At 44.6% G+C, this 22,832-nt stretch overlaps 1 protein-coding gene across 12 annotated transcripts in view; it reads left to right on the plus strand.

Moving 5' to 3' along the window:
• Positions 1-268: 268 nt before the first annotated feature.
• Positions 269-22,832, plus strand: part of AFDN (afadin, adherens junction formation factor) — a 138,168-nt gene continuing 115,604 nt past the window's right edge. For all 12 annotated transcript variants that reach the window (XM_022561113.2, XM_030760332.2, XM_022561121.2 and 9 more), the window contains exon 1: positions 269-607. In XM_022561113.2, coding sequence (XP_022416821.2) covers positions 503-607 — 105 coding nt within the window. In that variant the 5' untranslated portion in view covers positions 269-502. The remainder of the gene's footprint in view (positions 608-22,832) is intronic.

Here is a 22,832-nt window from a genome sequence, read left to right on the forward strand (position 1 = left end):
GAACCCGATACGGTCCGAACCTGGCTCACCAGTTGGACCCGGTACCGACCGTCGGAACCCAGCCCCGCCCGGCGGGCAGCGCGGCGCGCAGGCGGGCGCAGCATCACCTAGCGGAGGCCGGAGGTGCGGGCGCGGGCGCGCGGGCGCGGGGGCGCGCACGGCGGGCGGGGCGGCGGCGCGTGCAGGCGGGCGCTCGGGGCACACACCGGCCGGCGGGCTGACGCGGGGCGGGCAGGCGGCTGCGGCGGGGAGCGGGGCCGGTGGAGGCGGCTGAGGAGCCCGCGGAGCCCGAGAGCTCGAGAGCTGAGGCAGCCGGACGCGGCCGCGGAGCCGGGAGCGCGGAACCGGGCGCGCGGAGCCGGGAGCCGGGAGCGCGGGGCGCCGGCCGGCGGGGCCGAGCCCCGAGCCGGGCCCGCAGACCTAGGCGCGTGGCCCCCCGCCCGACCCCGACCCGGCCCCGGCCCCGCGGCGGCCCGGGCGGGCGGGCGAGCGCGGCCGGAGGATGTCGGCGGGCGGCCGCGACGAGGAGCGGCGGAAGCTGGCCGACATCATCCAGCACTGGAACGCCAACCGGCTGGACCTGTTCGAGATCAGCCAGCCCACCGAGGTACGCAGCCGGCCGGGGTCCCCCCCTCCCCGGCGACGCCCTTCCGCCCCCCGGGACCCCCTCCCGCGCCGGCCGCGCCCCCGGACCCGGGGTGGCCGCGCCGGGCGCAGGCGGAGCGCGGTCACCTGTGCCCCGGCGGGGGGCGGGGGAGGCGGGCGTGGCGGGGACGTCTTTCGCGGGTCTCCCCGCCCGCAGCCGGGGTCGCGGCGCTCGGCCCGGGCCCGCGGACCTTTGTCACCGGGACGCGCGAGCATGTGACCGCGGCGGCCGCGGTGGGTTTGGAACTTGGGGGTTGGCGGCCGGGAGCGTAAAGTAAATATCGGGATAGTTGTTCCAATTGTGCGGCTCTGCTGATAACGCGGCCCGGAATTGAACTCCCGTGGAAAGAAGGTTTCCTCCCATTCGCTGCCTGCGCTCAGGTGGACGGGAGGGCGCCCCTCCCCGCGCCGGCCGTGCGCGCGTCCGCGGTGACCCAGGCTGGAGAGGGGGAGGGGGAGGGGGGAGGAGACCTGGGCTGGGGGAGGGGGCCCGGACCGGGCGGGGGGAAGATCGAGGGAGGGGGTGGGGCAGAGGACCTGGGCTGGGGGTGGGGGTGGGGGACGATCGAGGGAGGGGGAGGGGGGCTGGGCTGGGGGAGGGGGCCCGGACCGGGGGTGAGATCGAGGGAGGGGGAGGGGCTGGGCGGGGTGGGGGGTGTGGTGGCTGGTCCTGGGCGTGCTCCTGGAAAAGGAGGAAATCTCTCTTGCTCTCGGCCTGGGACAATGGTAGTTGTTTATAGCAAAGCTGCTGAGAGAGTTCCCAACAGTTAAAAAAACAACAAAAAAAATAGGTTTGGTCCCCATCCGCCGGTCTGGGGGAGGTGGGGGATGGGAGTGGAGGTGAGGGTCAGGGAGGGACCCTGAAAACCGATTCATCCCAGCGAGCGCTCAGAGCTGTGCTTGCTTCTCAGGCTGTAGTTGCACAGACTTTAGCCACACGAAATACACCTTACAGAGGATTTACGTCCTCTTAGGAAATTATTTTAATAGCATCTGTTTCTGATTTGCTGTAGTAGGTGGTTCAAAGTTAGTATTATTTACTAAAATGCCAGCTTTTGGGCAGCAATACTGTTGGGCAAATTTGAACATTCTCATGAAATTTAATCCCTATCATTAAACTCCAGTTTATATTTCTGAGTAAACTTGACCTTCACCTTTTCAGCGTCTTGATTTTGCCTGTGGTGGGAAAGATCCATTTCTTCTGTCTTCCTGGGCAGAGCCATTTATCTTACTCCTTAGTTGAATACTAATATAAATTATTAGGTTCAGGTTGCCAATTTGAACACCGATACTGAGTTACTCCTGATTCACAGCTCATCTTCTCTAATGATTTTATGAGTTAGGTGCTAGTAAGCAAATTGATAATATGTAGTTAAGTGTTCATTCATAGGCTTATTAGCACATCTTTTGAAAGGTGACTGCAGTAATTTGGCCTTCAGGATTATGTTGTTTTTCAGAATAATGAGTTCATTTTTCTTATCTCTGGCTTTAAAAATTCGGATGTAAAATATTATTTTGGGAGATAGTTGTTTTTTTCTGTTTGAATGGACCTATTTATATATATATATATTTTTCAGAGATTTCCCAAGTCTGGTCGTGAAAAGGAATATTTTTTCAGTTTAGTAATAGGTAATTCAGTTTACTCTTTGGGATTTTAAATTGCATTGGCATTTAAAAAAATCCTGAATCAAAAACAGATTAGAGTTAATTGATTTTATTAATTCTATTTTTAAGCACTCAATTGAAACTTTTTCTCTATTTTTTTAGGTATACGAGTAGTTATTAAAGTAAAACTGGCCTCTCATTTGGAGAGCTACTCTTTTCCTAGTTATTCTGTGGGTGAAAAGTTGCTGTGCACACGTGTTGAAGCAAAGCAAAAGTTAAAGGACATTTCTGGGAAATGATTATATATTTCATTTAGTAGTTTTTCCTTCCCACGTGTATCTGAACATTTCAGTTTTTAGAAATGATTCTCCAGGATTATGTTGGAAAGCTCTTCATAATGAAATAAGTCGGTTTTTTAAAATACCTGTATGTTATCTTCTTAGCTCTTATATTATCTAATACCTAGTTCACACTTTACTTTTTGTTTTCTGGAGAACCTTTGCATACTGTTAAGTTTATTGTGGTCTTGGAAGTTTAAGCTTCGCGTTTAGCATGTATTTTTCATTATGATGTAGGTAAAAACTAAAGTTAATAATTCTCTAAATCGCTATTTCAAGGCCAACAGTTTCGATTTGCTTTATCTAAACTTCGTTGTCTGCAGTTTTTTACTGTCTGAGAAATAATGAATTTTTACTCTATTTGTCTATCACAAGTCATTGTTCTTAGTTTTCTACGAGAACGTAACCATTATATTGGCCTTTATTATGGTCAGTAAATGTTGAGCAAATTTACTGCAGAATTTGATTTGTAGGAATATGATCTAAGCCTTATATGTATATATTTGGATAATCTTTTCTTAGGTACATATATGAGAGTTTAGTTGTGGTTTGTTTTCTTTTGATTGCTTTTTTGGGGGTTACAGTGATCAATATCTGTTATCAAATTATATAACTATAGGTCATCTGTGATTGGGTTCAGGCAGCCTTGGATAACCACTGATCTGGGGTGTCTGTGTTTGGGAAGATGATAAACTTGGCTTTTTGCGGTACATTCACTTTTAAAGAACATTAGAATATGTTTTAAAATCAACTTGGTTAAGTTCGCTTCATATTCACCTTTGTGTGTTAAAGGGCTTCCAAAGAAAAAGCAAGTTATATTTTATCATTGTGTACTTTTCAACCCCTTCCTCACTCTGGATCCCAGGTCCTTTTGGAATTTAAAATGAGAGTTGATGATCTAAACTTAAAGTTGATGTTTTCTCACCAGGAGATTGATATTAAGCTGAATTAATATCTTGATTACTATGGGAAACTATAACTCATAATAAATGCTTCTGAGAGCTTTTTAGTCCTGTCTGTCCTTTTCTTATTTTTGATGTTAAGTCTTTATTTCCTTTAGGGATTTCTGATTATTTATTATGGCAGAGTTCTTGTTCCTAATCTCATTACCTCCTCGGAAGAGGGCTTCTCTAGTTACCCAAAGGTCTCCGTGTTGTTTTTTGGTGTTCTGTTGTTTGACTTATCCCAATTTTGTTATTATAGCCGTTGGTTTGTCTGAATCCCTCTCTGATTGCATGAAGGCAGGAGCTTAGAGTTTTATTGTTTTAAACAGTTTTATGGCTGTCACATGGTAGGTGCTCAGTAAATATTTTGTGGAAAGAATACTGAATATGGCTTCCTTCGTGTGTACCTTTATCCTTGACAAAATAAGATACATGCTTTTTTAAAACTTAGTGAAATTGTCTTTTAGGATCTTAAAGATTTATCTTTTCAAGTCTTATTCTTTTGCATAAAGTTTACACCTAAATGCAAAAACCATACTAGGTAGTTGACCACTTCATGAGACATTTCTTAAAGTCATTTGTTTTATTACTTATTGAATTCATTGCCTTTTTTTTTGCATTGATGGGAAAAAAGTAACCTAGAATTTGTGTGGATACCCATATATTCTTTATTAAAGGTAAATATGTTCTATTTTAATATTCTGATTAATCTTGAGAAGTAATGTGGTGATTCATATTACCCAGAGGTGTGTGTAAAAAATAACTTGCAGTTTGTCAGCGGAGGTGGAGTAGGCAGTCTTCAGATGAAGTAGTAGTAATTGCCTAACTTAGAGCTAAATCTCTATTTCAGACTAATGCTTAGGTTGTAACTATGCTTTATCATACAACTTAACTATATTTGAAACTAGTTTGAAAACAACAGTTGTATTATTAAACGCTGGTACGTTAGAAGGTCTGTATTTCTGGTGAGTAATGTATAATGAGGTAGGCAGTTGCCAGTGATGTGTTTTTAGTATTTATAGGTATCTCTGCTCCTTTTAAAAAAATCTTTAGGGCTTCCCTGGTGGCGCAGTGGTTGAGAGTTCAGCTGCCGATGCAGGGGATGTAGGGGACACGGGTTCGTGCCCCGGTCCGGGAAGATCCCACATGCCGCGGAGCGGCTGGGCCCGTGAGTCATGGCCGCTGAGCCTGCGCGTCCGGAGCCTGTGCTCCGCAACGGGAGAGGCCCGCGTACCGCACAAAAAAAAAACGTTACTTTTTTTTCCTGTAATAATTGGTTGCAGTTTATGTTTGTGGGTGTGTGCTTGTGGGTATGAGATCCAGGCTCTGTGTCACGTTGTTTCCTTACCTTGTAACTGAAGCGGCATCTTGACTGGCTTCACTTTGCTGTGCTCCTGACAATGAAAAATAATTTTCCTTTATGCAGTTTATAGACTTAATGGAATGTAAGTGTGGTAAGTGTAGGCTTTTCTACAACTATCAGTTTTTGATTGTGGTTAAGGGTAGAATAGCAAAAGTGGTTCTTTCATAGTCATGAAAGAATTTGATTTGCAGAAGATCAGGATATGGTACCAAGTTGGGGGGGTTAAGAGAACAAGGTTTAGGGTTATGTCATTAAGGATTTAATTGAGCAGTTGTAGTGTATAAAGCATTATTATTAGCGGTTGGTCGTTACTCTGGTGGTGTAGATTAATTTGTTTATAAACAGTTTTACCAGACTTGAACTTGGGTGTAATATCAGAAAATGCTAATAAATAATATAGCAGTTATTTTGATATTAGCTTGCTCTCCTTTATTATACATAAAATGTATATATGAGTAATATTTATGGAAATTAAACTGACCTCTTAATTGAACATTATTTTCAGGTTAGGTAGAGTGTTGATTTTGGTTCAGAATTTTGCTGTTGCTATTAGCTTCCTGGCTGACTGTATTTCGGATACGCTCGTTCACCTTGACGATGCCTAGGACGGTGACCTATACTTATGTTTGTAAGTTAGATGCTAAGCAGTGAGCCAGATCCCACAGACCCCACTTACCAGGTCTGGGCGTGTCCCAGGCATTGGCTGACACTGACAGGCTGGCAGGCCCTGGGAATCCATTGGTGGCTCCCAGTCAGGGCCCCACAGGTATGAGGTGACGGTTGGTGTGGGCGTGCTGTCAAGGTGGACCATCTTTATGCAGGAGCTGTGCACGAGCTGGAGCTTTTCCTTATATTTGGGGTCATGGATGGGGTCTAAATAAAGCAGGCTGAGGGCTGGTGGGGGGGGCATTGGCTTGTCTGTCTCAAGTCATCTGGTTGAGATTTTGTTCTACAACAATAAAAATATAAAAGCTCACTTATCATTTTGGCATAGGTGATTGACCAGAACCATAGTACATGTAATTCAGAAAGTGAATGTGCTTTATAAAGTTAAAGTAGGTACATAGAGAAGTATCAGTAGTTCACATGGAAGCCAGGAAAGTATTTTCCCAGTATCAGTGGATCCCAAACAGTAAGGATAATTTGAATTTTATACTGGCAGTTTTACAATTGTGTGTCATGAATGAAATTATTTACGGGAACCGAGATTGAATAGTTTACGATGACTGGAAAATAGCCAAAATTTCTGTGTTTTCACTCAAAAGAAGTTTAATGTTGAGGAAAAAGTCAGTTGTGTCACTTACAGAAAATAAGGTGTGAACTTTTGTCGCTCTTGTTTGCGTTGTCATGTTTTTAGGTTGGATACACACAGCATGCTTTGCTTTCTCAGGGCGGTCACTGCATCATAGTTGGGTTGACCTGTGGAGCACTGTTGTGACGACTGATCACACCAGGATGACAGGCGTGAGGGGGGTTCACTCTTCGGCGTGAACAAGATGAACTTGCTTAAATTGTTTGTTTTTTCCATTCCCTGACTTTACTAGTGCCGTTCGTGCCCATTTGATCTCGGCACGCTGGACAGGATCATTCACTTCTTTGTGTTTTTAAAGAAAGCCATTTTCCATTTCGGTTGGACGGAGTAAACTGGAAGAGGACATGTCACTGTTGAATCTGGTTCTGCTACCGTCGGGCAGTACAAACAGTGGGACAGGTGCTTCCAAAGGAGAAGTCTCGCCCAGCTTCCTAAAACTCCCCCTGAGAGTTTCACTGTTATTCACAGTAGAAGAGAGTTTGACCCTCAAAAATAGGACCCAAGAAAAAAATGCTCATTCGTTACTATTGTTTGGGTATTTTATTGGTTAAGAGCAGTCTAGCTGGTGTGTTTTATTCTGAATCATAGCTTACAGTTCTCTGTTGCTTGATTTCACACATGTTCTGTTAAAGGAAAATCAGACTTTGGTTTTGGCAAATTTAAACCATTTGTTCCTTTAAGGAATGTACCCTCTCTTTTTTTTTTTTTTTTGCGGTACGCGGGCCTCTCACTGTCGTGGCCTCTCCCGCCACGGAGCACAGGCTCCGGACGCGCAGGCTCAGCGGCCATGGCTCACGGGCCCAGCCGCTCTGTGGCATGTGGGATCCTCCCGGACCGGGGCACGAACCCGTGTCCCCTGCATCGGCAGGCAGACTCTCAACCGCTGTGCCACCAGGGAAGCCCCAAGAAATGAACCTTCTCTTTACCCTTGTTTGCTAATAGTGGTACTTTCCATGGTGACTTACTTATTATACTTTCTATTTCCTGATTTTTGCAGGAGAACTAACAAAATTTCTATCTTATAATTTCTTTTTGTGCTGCTCTTACCAGCTTTTGGTACTGAGGCTGGAGGTTGCCAGTTTTCTCCCCTTTTGCTTTGAATCTGGTCTAGTTCCATATGTTGAGTAGAGAAAATGAAATGTGAGCAGCAATACGGTCACCATTGGACACGATCAGATGTTTAAAAACCAGTGTATTCTTAACATGCGTGACTCTTCCTGTATTCATACTGGGTATAAAATGTATACCTTGGGAAGGTGTCTTTCAAATACATTATTTTTAGGTGGGTATTGATATTATCTGAATAAATTTCTGAGTGCTCCAGACTCGTAGAGAAATGCTTGTGAAATCTACCGTGGTTTGACATAAGTTTACAATATACTATGATTTTACATGAGCTCCTTAATGAGTTCTTAGGTTATGTTACATTAGATTTTTCACTTCAATGAATTTTTGTGTTGGCAAGTACTTGGGGGGATTATTGGGGTGATTATTTTTAAGAGACATTGGTAATAAAAGTAAGAATCAGTTATATGAAGATTTCTGGTTTGAACCTAAGTATTTTCATTTCTGGTACACAATTCTCCTTTGGAAGATTGTTTTAAACATTTTTCATATTCTGTTACATTAAGATCCATTTGTCTGTTTTGCACTTTGAATGGATCTTGTACGCATGCGTGGTTTTGTGCCACCATGCGTTGACCATTTGGAAAACACTGGTTCGCTGAGCTATGTGGATTTTCCACATGTTGATAAATTTCTTTAAACAATATAGAACTATCCCATTGTTAATATCATCACTGACTAGAAAACTCTTAAGTATTGGGAAGCTCTCAAGCTCAGTGGTGGAGACACATTTTCAAAACGCCTAGTTTTCTGTCAAAGCTCAGATTTTATTGCCGGCAGCCCTGCCACAGCAGCACTTGAAGGAAGGGGCTCTCGCTTCGTTTGTTTCTGAGAAAAGGCCCAGCGTCCACACCCGAATAACTGTAGTTTGTCAGCAGCTCTTCCAGGTGGGAGTGGTGTTCCGTGAAAACAGCGGCTTGCTCAGTTCACAACGTTTACGCGGTCGCACACGTGCTTTTTCTTGAGAGAGCCATCGGACTCTGATAAGTGGAACTTCTTTATGTGCACTTCGTATTTGGGCAAATAGAATATTGAACAAATATACTCAAGAGTCCAAGTGAAACTGGCCTTTTTTTAGGTGTGAATGAATAGCAGTGAGAAATACACGGACCGTTAGCACAGTTTGCTGCTGCTGCCTCAATTTGTGGTAACGTGCTGTCAGATTTACCTGTCATTACTTTCTACCATCAGTATAAATGCCCACATGGTGAGAGAGGCTGATACTGCCTAAGTATTCGTACGAAAAGAGTTTTGACCTCACAGTTGACCTGAGAGGGTCTGAGGGGGGACCCCAGGGATTCCTGGATTACAGTTTGTGAGCTGCTATACTAGAATACTTAGTGATTGGCTTTAAGAGTTTTGGTTTGGGCTGATTTTTAAAATATATTCTCAGGTGGATATTAAAGTCTGTATTCATGGTATTTTCCAACTAGGGCTATAAAATTAACATGTAACATTTAAAGTGTGAACATAAGACTCATTATGATAGGTAGATTTTAACATATATTAATTTATTTTACATATATATTTGCTTAATTTTTGTTTATAAATACCTATTTTAATTCTTAGTTATCAGTAATAAGATGCAAGCATTTTTACATTTTTACTGTTGAAGGGTACTGGCCATAACCTAGCTAAAGCAGTGACTGTGAAGTTTTATTACTCTGATTCGCTCAGGCTGTGACCTGGGCCGGAACAGTGGCAGGTAGCGTGGTTGGTGGGTGTGTCATTGATGTGGGCTCATGTCTTCAGGCGCTTGTCTGCCCTTTCCAGTGTCTCCTTCCCAAACATCAGCTCTGCATTATGCCAACCACTGACTGTGTAAGGATTTTTTTTTTGTTGTTGTTGTTGTTGTTAAATTTTATTTTATTTATTTATTTTTGGCTGCGTCGGGTCTTCGTTGCTGCACGCGGGCTTTCTTTGGTTGTGGCGAGCGGGGGCTACTCTTCGTTGCCGTGCAGGGCTTCTCATTGCGGTGGCTTCATTTGTTGCAGAGCACGGGCTCTAGGCGCTCGGCCTTCAGTAGTTGTGGCTTGCGGGCTCAGTAGTTGTGGCTCGCAGGCTCAGTAGTTGTGGCTCGCGGGCTCTAGAGCGCAGGCTCAGTAGTTGTGGCTCACGGGCTTAGTTGCTCCACGGCACGTGGGATCTTCCTGCACCAGGGCTCGAACTGCATTGTCAGGTGGATTCTTAACCACTGCGCCACCAGGGAATCCCATAAAGATGTTTTTTTCCTACTGCTTTTAACCAACAAACAGTTTGTATTTTCCCTTAGCTTTAGTATATCTCCCGAGAGAGAGACAGACAACACAGGTAGTATTTATATTTTAAAACTCGCCATGCACGATATGGAATTGTAATGCTTATAAATAATAGGTGAACATATTACTTCTTAAAATGCATATGGTAAAAACAAAATATTAGAATACTGAATTTACGTTAAAGGTTAGCAACACTTAAGATTAACTTAGCTACTCAGTGGCAGCTTTTTTGCAGCAGATATGTTGTGCTCTTCATTCACGGCTAGGTGTGAGTTCATTTTGAAACTTTGGTGACCATTTCCTTTCTACTGATAGTATTACTAAATTATTTTGATGGTGCACTGCTGTTAACCACTTAGTGAGACATGTTTATTAATAGACATCTTGTTTTAATTCAGCAGAGTAATAAAATACAGATAAGAAATCTGAATTGCTGAATAAGTGAATTTGTGAATGATTCCTTTGTAGATCAGCTGAGCTCTGCTTCTTCAGAGGAGGAGCCTGCCCAGAGCGCCAGGGACAGTGTTTTCACCACATTTCACAGTTAGGACCTCGAATATTTTGAAATGCATTTTTAATTCTAGTTTGCCAAAGGTGACCTTGTTGAGTTCATAGTGCAGTTAAGGTGTTTTTGTGCCAAACTTGTTGATTTCGGGTTTTAAAAATAATTTTTTATTACCTTCATGAAATTGTTATTTTGGGAATATCAGGGACGGTAAAATTAAGACCAGTAAATCTGGAAAAGCACTAAAAAACCTTTATGATGTTCTTTTATGGTTTACTTTTGAAGTGTATTCTTGAAAATGTTGTTAGACATCAAGGAGTTAATGCATTTGCTTTTTTTCTATTATGGAAATTATGTGCTTATTTTAGAATATTTGGAAGCACTTGAAGCATACATGTATATTTAGTTGCATTTGGTTATTAATTATTTGCATTTTAACCAGTACTGAATCATGTTATGTTATTCATCATGTTATTTAGATTATCTAATCAGCCAGGTCTGTCAGGAATCCAGTTTTTAAAAGCTTCGTAGGTCATTCTGATAACAGTTATAATACTTAACATTTCGTGAATGTATAGTGTCTGTACACGTGACATTAGTGTAAGTGCTTTGCATGTATCATCTCTTCGTTTTTATAGCAATCCTGTGAGGTGGGTACTTTTGCTAGAGTCTCATTTTGGTTGAAGAAACCAAGGCACAGGGAGGTCAAATAACTTGCTCAAGGGTATGGAACTGGTAAAGCTGGGAGCAGTGATCGGAACCCGGGTAGTCTGGCTCTAGAGCCTTCCTGTAACCACGATGAGAACTTGGAGAGTTAAGATCACTGCAATTTAGAAACGGAACAATTTAGAGCTTAATTTTAAGGAAGAACCACAGGCATGACACAGTGCATGTGTCATGTGCATGCGTATGCATATCTTATGTATACATGAGTGTATGGATTTTCATCTTGACTTTTTAAAGCCCTGTTACATCTTTTATCTTGGAGACAGGTGATTCTGTGTTTTGTAGTCAGCGTGGTGCAGCCATATTTTATTTTCTAACTGTACGCACACTGTTGGATACCTTGTGTCTTGCGCAGTAACCGAGAATTTGGTAGCTTCACTGATAGCCTTCCCGTACCCGGGGGAAGGAGAGGTGGGCCCTGCCTCCCTGAGGTTCGGGGCGCTCTTCTGGCAGAGGGCGGTGATTGGAGTCCGGCCGTCTGCCCACACCGGTGTACTTCGTCCCCTTTCCTCTTGATGGCCTCCTTCACCGCCTGTCTTCCAGACTTTACTCTGGATCCGGCTGTGGCCCTGGCCCTTTCCTGGTCTGTGCCTCAAATGAAATGACAAGCAAAACTGCCGGGGCTCCGTTAATTTAACTTCATGGAGTGTTGTTTCCATATTACCTAGCAATTTCCCCCCAGGTGACATTGGAGTTTCAACAGAGTCTTCCAGAGCTAATTCCTTGTTGGTTACTGACGGTTCTGACTAACGTCTACTGAGTGAATATTTGCCATTCCCAAACTGGAAGGGAGAATTACAGGAAAAACGGCCGTTTTGGAGAACAGTATAGTGGACCTTCGAGATCATACTCACTTACTCCTCTGTCATGAGCCTACGTTTTCTCTTCTTGAAAGAAATAGTAAAGCGTGGAGGAAGTTTCTCGGTGGGAAGTTAAGTGTACTTTTCTTTTATGAGCCAAGGGCTGAGTATTTGATCATGGGAACCACGCGTTAGCGTACCCAATTTGTGATGACAGCAAACTAAGTGTACTCAGTAAACTAGTGTTACAGGGTGATTAGATGCGTGTAACTTCAAGTTGTCACCCATCATATTTTCCTTATTTGTATCAGTTTGATGTTGCATTTGCCTTTAGATTCTGTGGTTCACATTCTAGCACAAAATATAATTTAACTTTAAAGTTATCATTAATTTTTTTTACTGAGTGGCGCCTGAACTATTAAATATTACTTGTTTGTGGTTTGCACAGCTTCTGAACACGTTTCCAGTGCTTCAGGAGTGTTTCCATTTTATTGGTGTAATGACACTTGTAGACATTTTATCTTTAGTGTAGTTACAAATGCATGCGATTGGTGTCAACAGCTTGATTCCTGAGAAACATTACAGACTTTATGTTAAGTACAATGATAATTCTTGTTTGCTTCTATGAACGTGTGAGCAAAGAGTTTGGAAATGGTTATGCACTTACTCCAGGGCCTGAGTGCTGTGAGAAATTGCTTCTGTGGCATATTTGTTTTTGTTTCTTTTTCTAGTGGCTTAGCCCTGTTAAAACTATGGCATTTAAACACTTCTCTTGGGTTTGTCATAGGCTAATGCAGTGTTCATTCATTGAGACTAATATTTATTGAGTGCCTCCATGTTTTAGGCTTTGTTTATAGGGCCTGGGCCTACACAAGAGAAAGCTGAACTGCTCTATCTGAGGGAGGGAAGGGAAACGAGACTCGGAATAATGGCCCCATTGTGCCCTAAGAAGAAAGCTTAAGCTGTGGCCCGCAGTGCCGACAGCGCCTGGGCCTGAGGTAGAGCCCTGGCCCTCCCACGCGGTTCCTGTGACCCTCTCTGCCGCCGCGTACCCATGGGCGCTCACTCAGTGGTCACCTACTGCGTGCCAGTCGCTGCGTAAGTGCTGAGCCTGCAAAGCTTAGTGGACACCTGATCCTTTTCTCAAGTAGCTCCCATCCTAGTGTGGCAGGTAGGCTGAAGGGCATGGCAGTAGTGTGGTGAGTGCTCCGTTGGGATGCTGAGGGGCAGGGGCCTCCTTATAGACTGTTGAGATGGGTCTTGAGATGATGGGGAATTTTCCCTGTGGATCGGGGGAGGGTGTTCCTGGCAAAGAGCGTTACTAGTGCAGCAAATATGTGTTCATCTGATACCTGTGGGGCGGCGGCGATCAAGGGAGACACCTGTGTGCTGGTTTGGAGGAGCCGGGGAGCACGTGGGGGCCGGGGGAGCACGTGGGTGGGCACAGTAAACAGCTGTGGAGGCCCGGGGAGCACGTGGGTGGGCACAGTAGACAGGTGTGGAGGCCGGGGGAGCACCTGGGGGCCGGGGAGCACGTGGGGACCAGGGGAGCACGTGGGCACTGCACCTCCCCTAGAGGGCAGGTCAGCAAAGCTTCACCGAGTTCATTTTAGGAAATGTTTACTCTGAGTCCTGAGGAATTTGTAGAAAAGGTGGAAAACTTATTTAAAAGTATTCAATCTGATTGAATCTGTTTTTGCGCTCGTGAACATGCAGGTGCGTTGGTGACCTGCAGGCTGGCTTGTTCCTCAGTACTTTCTGCTCCTCCCTGAAAGAGGATCGTAGGGCTTTGCCTTCTTGGCACCAGGCTTGACCACGTGGCTTGCTTTGGCCAGTGACACGCCACTCTGAGCAGCAGCTTTAGGTCCCAGATCCATGCTTCTGTTACTGCTCTTCCCTCCTCCATGAATTAGTGTGTCCCAGGCTGGGGCTGATGAAGAAGCCTGGAACAGAGTGATCACGAGAGAGAAATGGAACTTTGGAGTTGTGGCCCCTGAGCTCTTGAGTTCATTTGTTTTTGCAGCATGGCCTAGTGTGTGTCCGTGTGTGTCCGGATGTATGAGTGTGCCCGCTGGCCTGTCTGGGCCAAGGTGCCAGCTGCTGGCTATGGAGCTGCAGGTGTTAACAGGGCTGGTTTCTTGCGGGCCTTGTAAGCCAAGGTGAGAACGCTGCAGATGAAAGAAGGCGATGAAGTTTGCAGTTGAGCGCACCTGGCCTCGCTGGCGTCAGAGTCTACGGGGCAAGGGGAGAGCGGGCCTGGAGGCAGGAGGCTGACAGGGTTTACAGCAGGTGTGTCTGTGGGATCAAGGCCGCAGTTCACGTGGAAGGAGAGGATGAAACCTGAGGAGGTACAGTTGGGACTTGGAGAGTGGCAAGGAGATTGTTGAAGAGAAAAAGGTGTCCAGGATCATCTCAGGTTTGTACTTAGCTACTAGGTAGGTGGTGGTACCCTTAGGTGGAGTTAGTAGATTAGATTTGGGTGGGGAAGTAAAAAGTTGTCTTTGAGATGTATTGAATTTGAGGTGCTTATGAATGTCCAGGTAGAAGTTTCCTACATAGACAGCTAAGAGGAAGGGGGTGGGGGAGAAGGGTGTGGCTGGAAGGTAGCCAAGGCTGGGTGAGCCTCAGGAGAGAAAGGACCTAGGTCGGAAAGCTTGAGAACCAAACTCTCTGAGGTCGAGCGTACGGAAAGCCGGAGGCCATCCAAGTCCAGTACCGGAGAAGAGCGTGTTGCTCTCCAGCCCGGGGGAAGGTTTGGAGCGAAGGTGTCACGTGCTGAGCTTTCTGTTCTGTGATTTGTAGCCACCTTGTAACTCATCTCATCCCTGCCTTCTTGCTTCCAGTCCTCCTAGCCTGCTAAACTGCTTTTCTCGAGGTAGCCTTGGTTTCCTAATTGCCAAACCCAGTTGCCCATTGGAGGCCCACAGAAGACTTTATTTGCCCCCCCTTTTTCTTTGCAATGGCATTTGTGCATTTTCACCTTCCCTGGTTTCCCCTGGGTGACTCCATTTGGCTCTTCTTTCTTGGCGTTGTAAGTATTTTAACGTTGGACTCTATCCTCTACTTATTTTTTTTTTAACGTGTACAAACATCTCTTTTTAATAAATTTATTTATTTATTTATTTTACTTATTTATTTTTGGCTGCGTTGGGTCTTTGTTGCTGCGTGCGGGCTTTCTCTAGTTGCGGTGAGCAGGGGCTGCTCTTCGTTGCGGTGGGCCGGCTTCTCATTGCGGTGGCTTCTCTTGTAGCGGAGCACGGGCTCTAGGTGTGCGGGCTCAGTAGTTGTGGCTCGCGGGCTCTAGAGCGCAAGCTCAGCAGTTGTGGCGCACGGGCTTAGCTGCTCCGCGGCATGTGGGATCTTCCTGGATCAGGGCTTGAACCCATGTCCTCTGCATTGGCAGGCGGAGTCTCAACCACTGCACCACCAGGGAAGCCCTCCTTATTTCTTTAATTCAGAAAAGACCTGTAATTAAGTATGGGACCATTATCCTGAGGTCTAGCGGGCAGGTTGGTGTGGAGCGGAGCTGACACAGCACACTTACTTAAGACATTGACTGTAGACGGCGCGCTTGCGTGGATACGGGCACATGTTGCTGGTGTTGCTGGGTCATGGGAACCGCGGGGCGGTGGTTCGTGGGAGGGCTGGTGTCCTGGTGGCCGTTTCCCCTGTGCCGCCTCCTCTCCTCCTCTCCTGTGCCACGAGTGTTTCAGAGTTGCTGTGGGGTCTCTGCAAGAAGACAGGGGCCCGGCGTGATTTTCCTCTAGGAATTAGGGAATTTCTGAAACACGCGTAGCTCTTTGCAGAGACTAACGACTTGACAGCACATTGTAAGAAAGAATAGATTCTTTCCAGAAAAATGCCGCTGCTTTTTACCTAGAGCTGTGATCTCTAGTTAGAACCTTCTGTGGTTACATTTGTGTTGACGGTTCAGTGTCTGACTGGCCCCAGGAGCAGAACCTCCTTGGGATAGTGGCTGTTGAAGAATTAAAATTAAGTAAGACTTTTTAGGTGAGTAGTAACTGACTTATTCTTACTCAAAAGGAAGCTATAGACACCTTTAAAACACCTGTATAAAATTCTCTTAATTTTTGACAGCTATGTAATTAATATTCCGCGTACTAGTCGTACTGTTCGTGCTCTGCGATACAGTGTTTCAGTAACGCTCCTGTGAACATTTTGCAGACATCTCTTTCTGTAGTCGTATTTCTGTAAAATAGATTTCCAAAAGCAGAGTTTACATCACAGAACATTTTGATAGACTTTGCCAAATTCTTACCTTAAAAGGCTGTTGCAGTTCATACCCCCATGGTTGTGGGTATGACCCTTTACCTAACGCTGTATATTGAGAACCAATCTTTTTTCAGTCTGACAGTTAAAAGGTCATCGGTTTCAAACTTCACGTTTCCTTGTTCGTTGTTCAGGTGGAGCGTCTTTCACAAAGTCACTGGCCATTATACTTTTTAGGTGAAGTATCCCTTTTTCTGTTGCGATGTTTGTTTTAATCTTTTCAATTTGTACAAATGCATATTGATGTTTACCCTGTATTAAAAACATTTTTTCTACTTAGTCATTTTGGTCTTCTAATTTTATATCCGTAAGTGAATGTATTTTATTGTTCATTTCTTTCTTTGTTTTTATGTACTTGAAAAGTAGCCAAAAGATCAAGGGAGCACCTGTTTTTAAAATTGTAGCTATCTTAGCTTGAGTTACAGCTGAGAGCTTCTATCTCTTTCCTTTTACATTTAGTAATTACCATATTTTGTAAGCGTGTGGACAGCCTTTTTTTCTTAGATCAGGCTCAAATCTATTAAACTCTCCACCACCAGACTTTATAGTATCAGAAGGAGGCTTACACGTAGATAGGTTTGTTTCTAGTAGATAGGTTTGTTTCTAAGGTCTTTAAATGTTGAACTAGTTTGGAGTTTTGCTTTATGTCCCTAGTTTTCAATATAACTATAAAATGCTAAATTAATTTTACTTTAATGATTTTATTTATTTCTGCATTGAGAAGATTCTCAGAATGAACTTTAGGGGTATGTTTTTCCTTTTTAGCAGTAAATGAACTTAAAACCTTTTCCAAAAACCAGAATATGAACTTTAGAAGTTCAAAACTAAGTCATGAGCTTTGCAGAAATCAGCTTTATTGTTAGTTGTAAATAGTTAAGGTTATCTGACTACTTAAAAGTTCTCACTGATTTGATTTGTTTTAGTGATATGGTATGTATTTTTTTCAATTTATGTTATTTCTATAAATAGCACAGTAAAGAAATTAATATGTTAAAAATGATGATTAGCATTAAAAAAAAAACCAGGTGGTTTTGTTCCCTGGTGTTATCTTTTAGAATCTTCTATGTGATTTGGGGGAGAGGTAGCGTATTGAATGCCTAGTAAATGGCATTTTCAGGCGAATCACTCATTGTAAAAGTCATCGTTAGAACTGCGTGCGTGCGTGTGTACCAAATGTTGTTTAACTCTGCCCACCGACTCTGCCTTGTTAAGACAATCAGTAATTACATGATTATTTTGCTGGTTTGGTTATTTGGTTGATGTGAACAACCACCTATAAAAGAAGAAAACCGTGAAGTACAGCTGTACTTTGCTATCAATTTAAATTGTCTGATTTTAAAGATGAAAGTTAAATTTTAGAACTTTGTCATTGCTTTTCACCCTAAGTTGCTCAACCCTCGACCTCACCCAAACCAGTGACCTTCAAGCCGCCGGATGCGTCACCACCTCGCGCCCCTCTGACTTGCCCCTCCCCGGCCCAACTCCATCTGCACTTGGCCTCCGGGTCTGGTCAGCTCTCCTTTGCCGCGGGGAGGAGCGCCCAGGTCTGACTGTGACCTCCCCTCTGCCCCACAGGAGCTCTTTCCTTCTCAGGGCTTCAGGTGCCGGCACGGCCCAGTTTGTATCTGCAGGTGTGGTCACTGCCCAGAAGGGACGTGTCCGGCCCCAGTGCTGACTCCCCACTCCGCGCACACCTGCATCCCCTGCGGCCTCCCCGCCTGAGCACCAGCTGGCCCTCCGCTTAGCTCGCACCTTGTGCCCCAGCCTTGCCCCCGTTCCAGCTCGCAGACCTCCCGTTCCATCAGCCGCGGCAGAACCTGGCAGCTCTGCCTTCCAGGCATCGTCATCGTCTCGCCCGTCCTCGGCATCCCCGCTGCCTGCTGCTGGCCCAGCCCAGGAGGGCCTCCTCCCTCACCTGGGCTGCTCCAGTAACCTCTTGCTTTTTTTTTCCCTCCCGTTGTCTACCTTTGCCCCCCTCACAGTCTGTTTCCCATGCAGAGATACACTTCTAAACCTTAAGTTAATAATACAGTTTTCTGTTCAGGCTCTCAAGTGGCTTTACTGTTACTCAGAGTGTAGCTCAGCCTCCAAAGCCCAGCACGATGCTGTTTTCTGAGAAGGTCTAATGCTGTATTTTCCCGTCTCATTCTGCTCTAGCAGCAGTGGTCTCGCCGTTTCTCAGATGTGCCCACCAGGCTTCTGCTTGGGGTCTTGCCCTCGTTCTCTCTGCTGGGAATGTTCCTTCCCTACAGCTCAGCTTTTGTTCAAGTCCCCCTTCCACTTACATCCCCCAGTGACTTTTGGTCCCTCTGCCTTACTTAATTCTTGTATCACCATCTGTCATTGTTGTGATCTCCTCCTGTTCGATTCTAAGGTCCGTGAGAACAGAGACGGTTTTGTTTGTTATTCTTCCCCCATCGCCTGGCGTTCGGGAGAAGAAGAGGAGGAGTGGGTGATGATGGTGGTGATTTAACTGGAGATAAAAATGTCCTACCCCCTAGGCTTAAGGTCTTTTCTGAGTCTTTTTTGGTTACTAAATTAGAGTTTTCATTTCTTTTTGAAACGTTTATTATAGATTGTTATTCCCGTGTTACTGAATATTTACATTTTTAATACAGCGTAAAAACGTTACTGTGAAGTGAGCTTTTACCTTTGAACTGGCTGGTGTCCCAGCTTTGGAAATCGGACCTGTGGTGATGGTTTTTATTTTGTCCTCCCTTCTAGACAGTTCCTTCCCTTTCCTTCCATTTCCATTCCTGGAGAATTATCACTGGAAAATTGTAGGGAACCCTTGTCCTGAAGAGCTCTGGCTAGGAGATTCATGGTTCTACCACAGTTGGCATCCTGGGGGTCCTCTGTCGTGGGGGTAGCGCTCTGGGGGGTCCCGCGCTCCTCCCGGCCCATCTCCTGTATGAGTGACTGTCGCGGCCACGCCTCTGACATATTACATGCCGAGCAGTGGTTTAGATGCACAGCCAACCTGTTCCTCCATTTAATTCCCAAATCAACAAGGGATGTATTATTATTATTACCTACATCTCTTTCAGTTGAATGAGGCTCAGAAAATTCAAGGATTTAGTAGTTATAGTTCCTTCTCCCTTTCGGCCTCCAGAGATAACTACTGACCTGAAGACGGTAGGGAATAGTTTGTGTGTTTGAACTGCTGTGTAGTATTCCTCTGTCCATTATCTCTGCTCCTGTCTAGGGACGATCAGGTTGTTCATAGCTGTCCCGTGTTACAAAGGAGGATTTACAGAACACCCTTGTCCGTGTTTCCCTCTGTGCTAATGACAGTGTTTAGGAGGACATCTAGAGGTGTAATTTCTCGCTCAGAGGCCATACACAGTTTCTAATTTACCAGGTTCTGCCAAATTGGTCTTTGAGATGGTCTTTACACCAGTTCACATTTCAGACCTCAGAGTTCCTCACGTCCTCAGTGTGTTCAGATGTTTCTGTAAGCTGGGATATGTGAAATAATAATTATTACTTACGGTAACCTGATTTCAGTGAGTGAACACGTTTTCTTACGTCTATGGTCATTCTGATTTTCTCTTTGAATTACCTATTTATATATATTTTGTCCTTATCTTTTTCAGTGAGCTGTTTGTATTTTTCTACTTGATTTGTAGGAAACCTTTATAAATCCTGAATACTAATCTTTTGTACATTATACATTTTGCCAATATATTTTTGTTTATAGTTTTTTATTTTTTACAATGTCTTATCACATAGACTTAAAAACTTTAAAATGTAGTTGAGTTCATCAGTCTTCTCCTTAAACTTTTGTTAGACCTTTTCCCTCTTGTTTGATGAATATGCTCCATGTTCTATTCTGAACTTTGTACATTCAGGTATTTAGCCTAATTAGAATTTCTTTGCAATATGGGACTCCCCCGACCCTCCACCCCCATTATAGCCCAGTGCTTCAGTGCTGGTTTTTCTGGCCTTCCCTTTTGGACGTCTCTTTATGAACTCAGTGTGTGTCAGAAAATGCTGACACATTTGTGTGATCTGTCATGTAGTGGGATGCTTACCGATCGCTTAGTCTGCATGTGGCTGAAAGTGGGGAGGGTTACAGCCTTCTTTTATACAACAAGGTCAGAGATAGCTTCACATGGTGGTTAGAAGTATGGCCTCTGGTTTGAGATTTTCCTGAGTAAGAATTCTGACCCATTGGTATTAGCGGTGTGATCACGGTCAAGTGCCTTAGTTTTTCTAAGGCTCACATGAGGATCTGTAAGACAGGGAGATAATGGCACCCACCTCGTAGGGTTGCTGTTAGGGTTGAAGTAGATGATGTAAAGAAAGCACTTAGTTCGAGGTAGCTACTTTACTTCCGAACGAAGGAGACTCTTTTAGGGTACATACCTACATGAGTCAGGCGCTCTTCTATTCGTATGGTTCTGTCATCATTATTATTTGGATTTTTCTTCCTTTCCGTGTTTTGCTTTCTTTGCTCCAGCAGACTGTCCTCCTTGTTCATCTCAGGATGGAAACTCAGATCTGTTTGCCTAGCCTTATATCAGTTGAGGTTATTTGTGGGGCCCCATTGTATGTTTTAGGTTGATTCTGTATTCCATATCTTAGATTGAAAAAAACTCTTATTTGTTACTGTTTCTGATTTTGTCTAGAAGTGGTAGTATCTTCTTCAAAAGATACAGTATAACTTTATATATAAAAATAGAATCAGTGGTTTTTGAGGCTTTCATTTACAGAAGCTAACACTTTTTTCTCATATATCTGTATCTTTGTCTTTGAGTTCATGCCTACAACATAGTCCATTAATTATCTAAAGAATTTATTCCAGAATGTACTTTTTTAGTTTATTCATATATATGTGTTATAGTTAAATATCCCACATATTTGGAATATTTATTTTCAGTGTGGACAGTTCTGGAATAGAAGTTGAAAGTGTTATTTTGGTGAGCAGAATGAGAATCTGCTTCAGTGATTGCTTCTTTTCATGAAAATTCTCGTTTGCAGTTATGTTAAGAAAACTCCTCAGTTGAACAGTGAGCTCTTCTCATCAGTGTCACTTTGCCCTTCTAAGTGTCTTTGCCAGATTAGTGCTGTTACCAGTCCTCCTAGACTTTGCCTTCAGCAGGAGTTCAGAGATTGGTTCAGGATGGCGGAGTAGAAGGATGTGTGCTCACTCCCTCTTGCGAGAGCACCGGAATCACAACTAACTGCTGAACAGTCATCGACAGGAAGACACTGGAACTCACCAAAAAAGATACTCCACATCCGAAGACAAAGGAGAAGCCGCAATGAGACGGTAGGAGGGGCGCAATCACAGTAAAATCAAATCCCATAACTGCTGGTGGGTGACTCACAGACTGGAGAACACTTACACCACAGAAGTCCACCCACTGGAGTGAAGGTTCTGAGCCCCACGTCAGGCTTCCCAACCTGGGGGTCCGGCAACAGGAAGAAGAATTCCCAGAGAATCAGATGTTGAAGGCTAGTGGGATTTGATTGCAGGACTTCGACAGGACTGGGGGGGGGGGGAGAACAGAGACTCCACTCTTGGAGGGCACACACAAAGCAGTGTGCACATCAGGACCCAGGGGAAGGAGCAGTGACCCCATAGGAGACTGAACCAGACCTACCTGCTAGTGTCGGAGGGTCTCCTGCAGAGGCGGGGGGTGGCTCTGTCTCACCGTGAGGACAAGGACACTGGCAGCAGAAATTCTGGGAAGTACTCCTCGGAGTGAGCCCTCCCAGAGTCCACCATTAGCCCCACCACAGAGCCCAGGTAGGCTGCAGTGTTGGGTTGCCGCAGGCCAAACAACCAACAGGGAGGGAACACAGCCCCACCCATCAGCACACAAGCGGATTAAAGTTTTACTGAGCTGTGCCCACCAGGGAAACACCCAGCTCTACCCACCACCAGTCCCTCCCACCAGGAAACTTGCACAAGCCTCTTAGATAGCCTCATCCACCAGAGGGCAGACAGCAGACACAAGAAGAACTGCAGTCCTGCAGTCTGTGGAACTAAAACCACATTCACGGGAAGATAGACGAGATGAAAAGGCAGAGGGCTATGTACCAGATGTAGGAACAAGATAAAACCCCAGAAAAACAACTAAATGAACTGGAGATAGGCAACCTTCCAGAAAAAGAACTCAGAATGATGATAGTGAAGATGATCCAGGACCTGGGAAAAAGAATGGAGGCGAAGATCGAGAAGATGCAAGAAATGTTTAACAAAGACCTAGAAGAATGAAAGAACAAAGAGATGAACAATACAATAACTGAAATGAAAAATACGCTAGAAGGAATCAATAGCAGAATAACTGAGGCAGATGAACGGATAAGTGACCTGGAAGACAGAATGGTGGAATGCACTGCTGCGGAACAGAATAAAGAAAAAAGAATGAAAAGAAATGAAGACAGCCTAAGAGACCTCTGGGACAACATTGAATGCAACAGCGTTCGCATTATAGGGGTCCCAGAAGGAGAAGAGAGAGAGAAAGAACCCGAGAAAATTTTTGAAGACATTATAGTCGAAAACTTCCCTAACATGGGAAAGGAAATAGCCGCCCAAGTCCAGGAAGCGCAGCAAGCCCCATACAAGATAAACCCAAGGAGAAACACACCGAGACACGTAGTAATCAAATTATCAGAAATTAAAGACAAAGAAAAATTATTGGAAGCAGCACGGGAAAAATGACAAATAACATATAAGGGAACTCCCATAAGGTCAACAGCTGATTTCTCAGCAGAAACTCTACAAGCCAGAAGGGAGTGGCATGACATATTTAAAGTGATGAAAGGGAAGAACCTACAACCAAAATTACTTTACGCAACAAGGATTCAGATTCGATGGAGAAATCAAAAGCTTTACAGACAAGCAAAAGCTAAGAGAATTCATCACCACCAAACCAGCTCTACAACAAATGCTAAAGGAACTTCTCTAAG

This window comes from Delphinapterus leucas, chromosome 12 (assembly GCF_059928025.1).
Source record: "Delphinapterus leucas isolate spDelLeu-1000000601 "Yukka" chromosome 12, BTC_Dleu_Yukka2, whole genome shotgun sequence".
Taxonomy (NCBI): domain Eukaryota; kingdom Metazoa; phylum Chordata; class Mammalia; order Artiodactyla; family Monodontidae; genus Delphinapterus; species Delphinapterus leucas.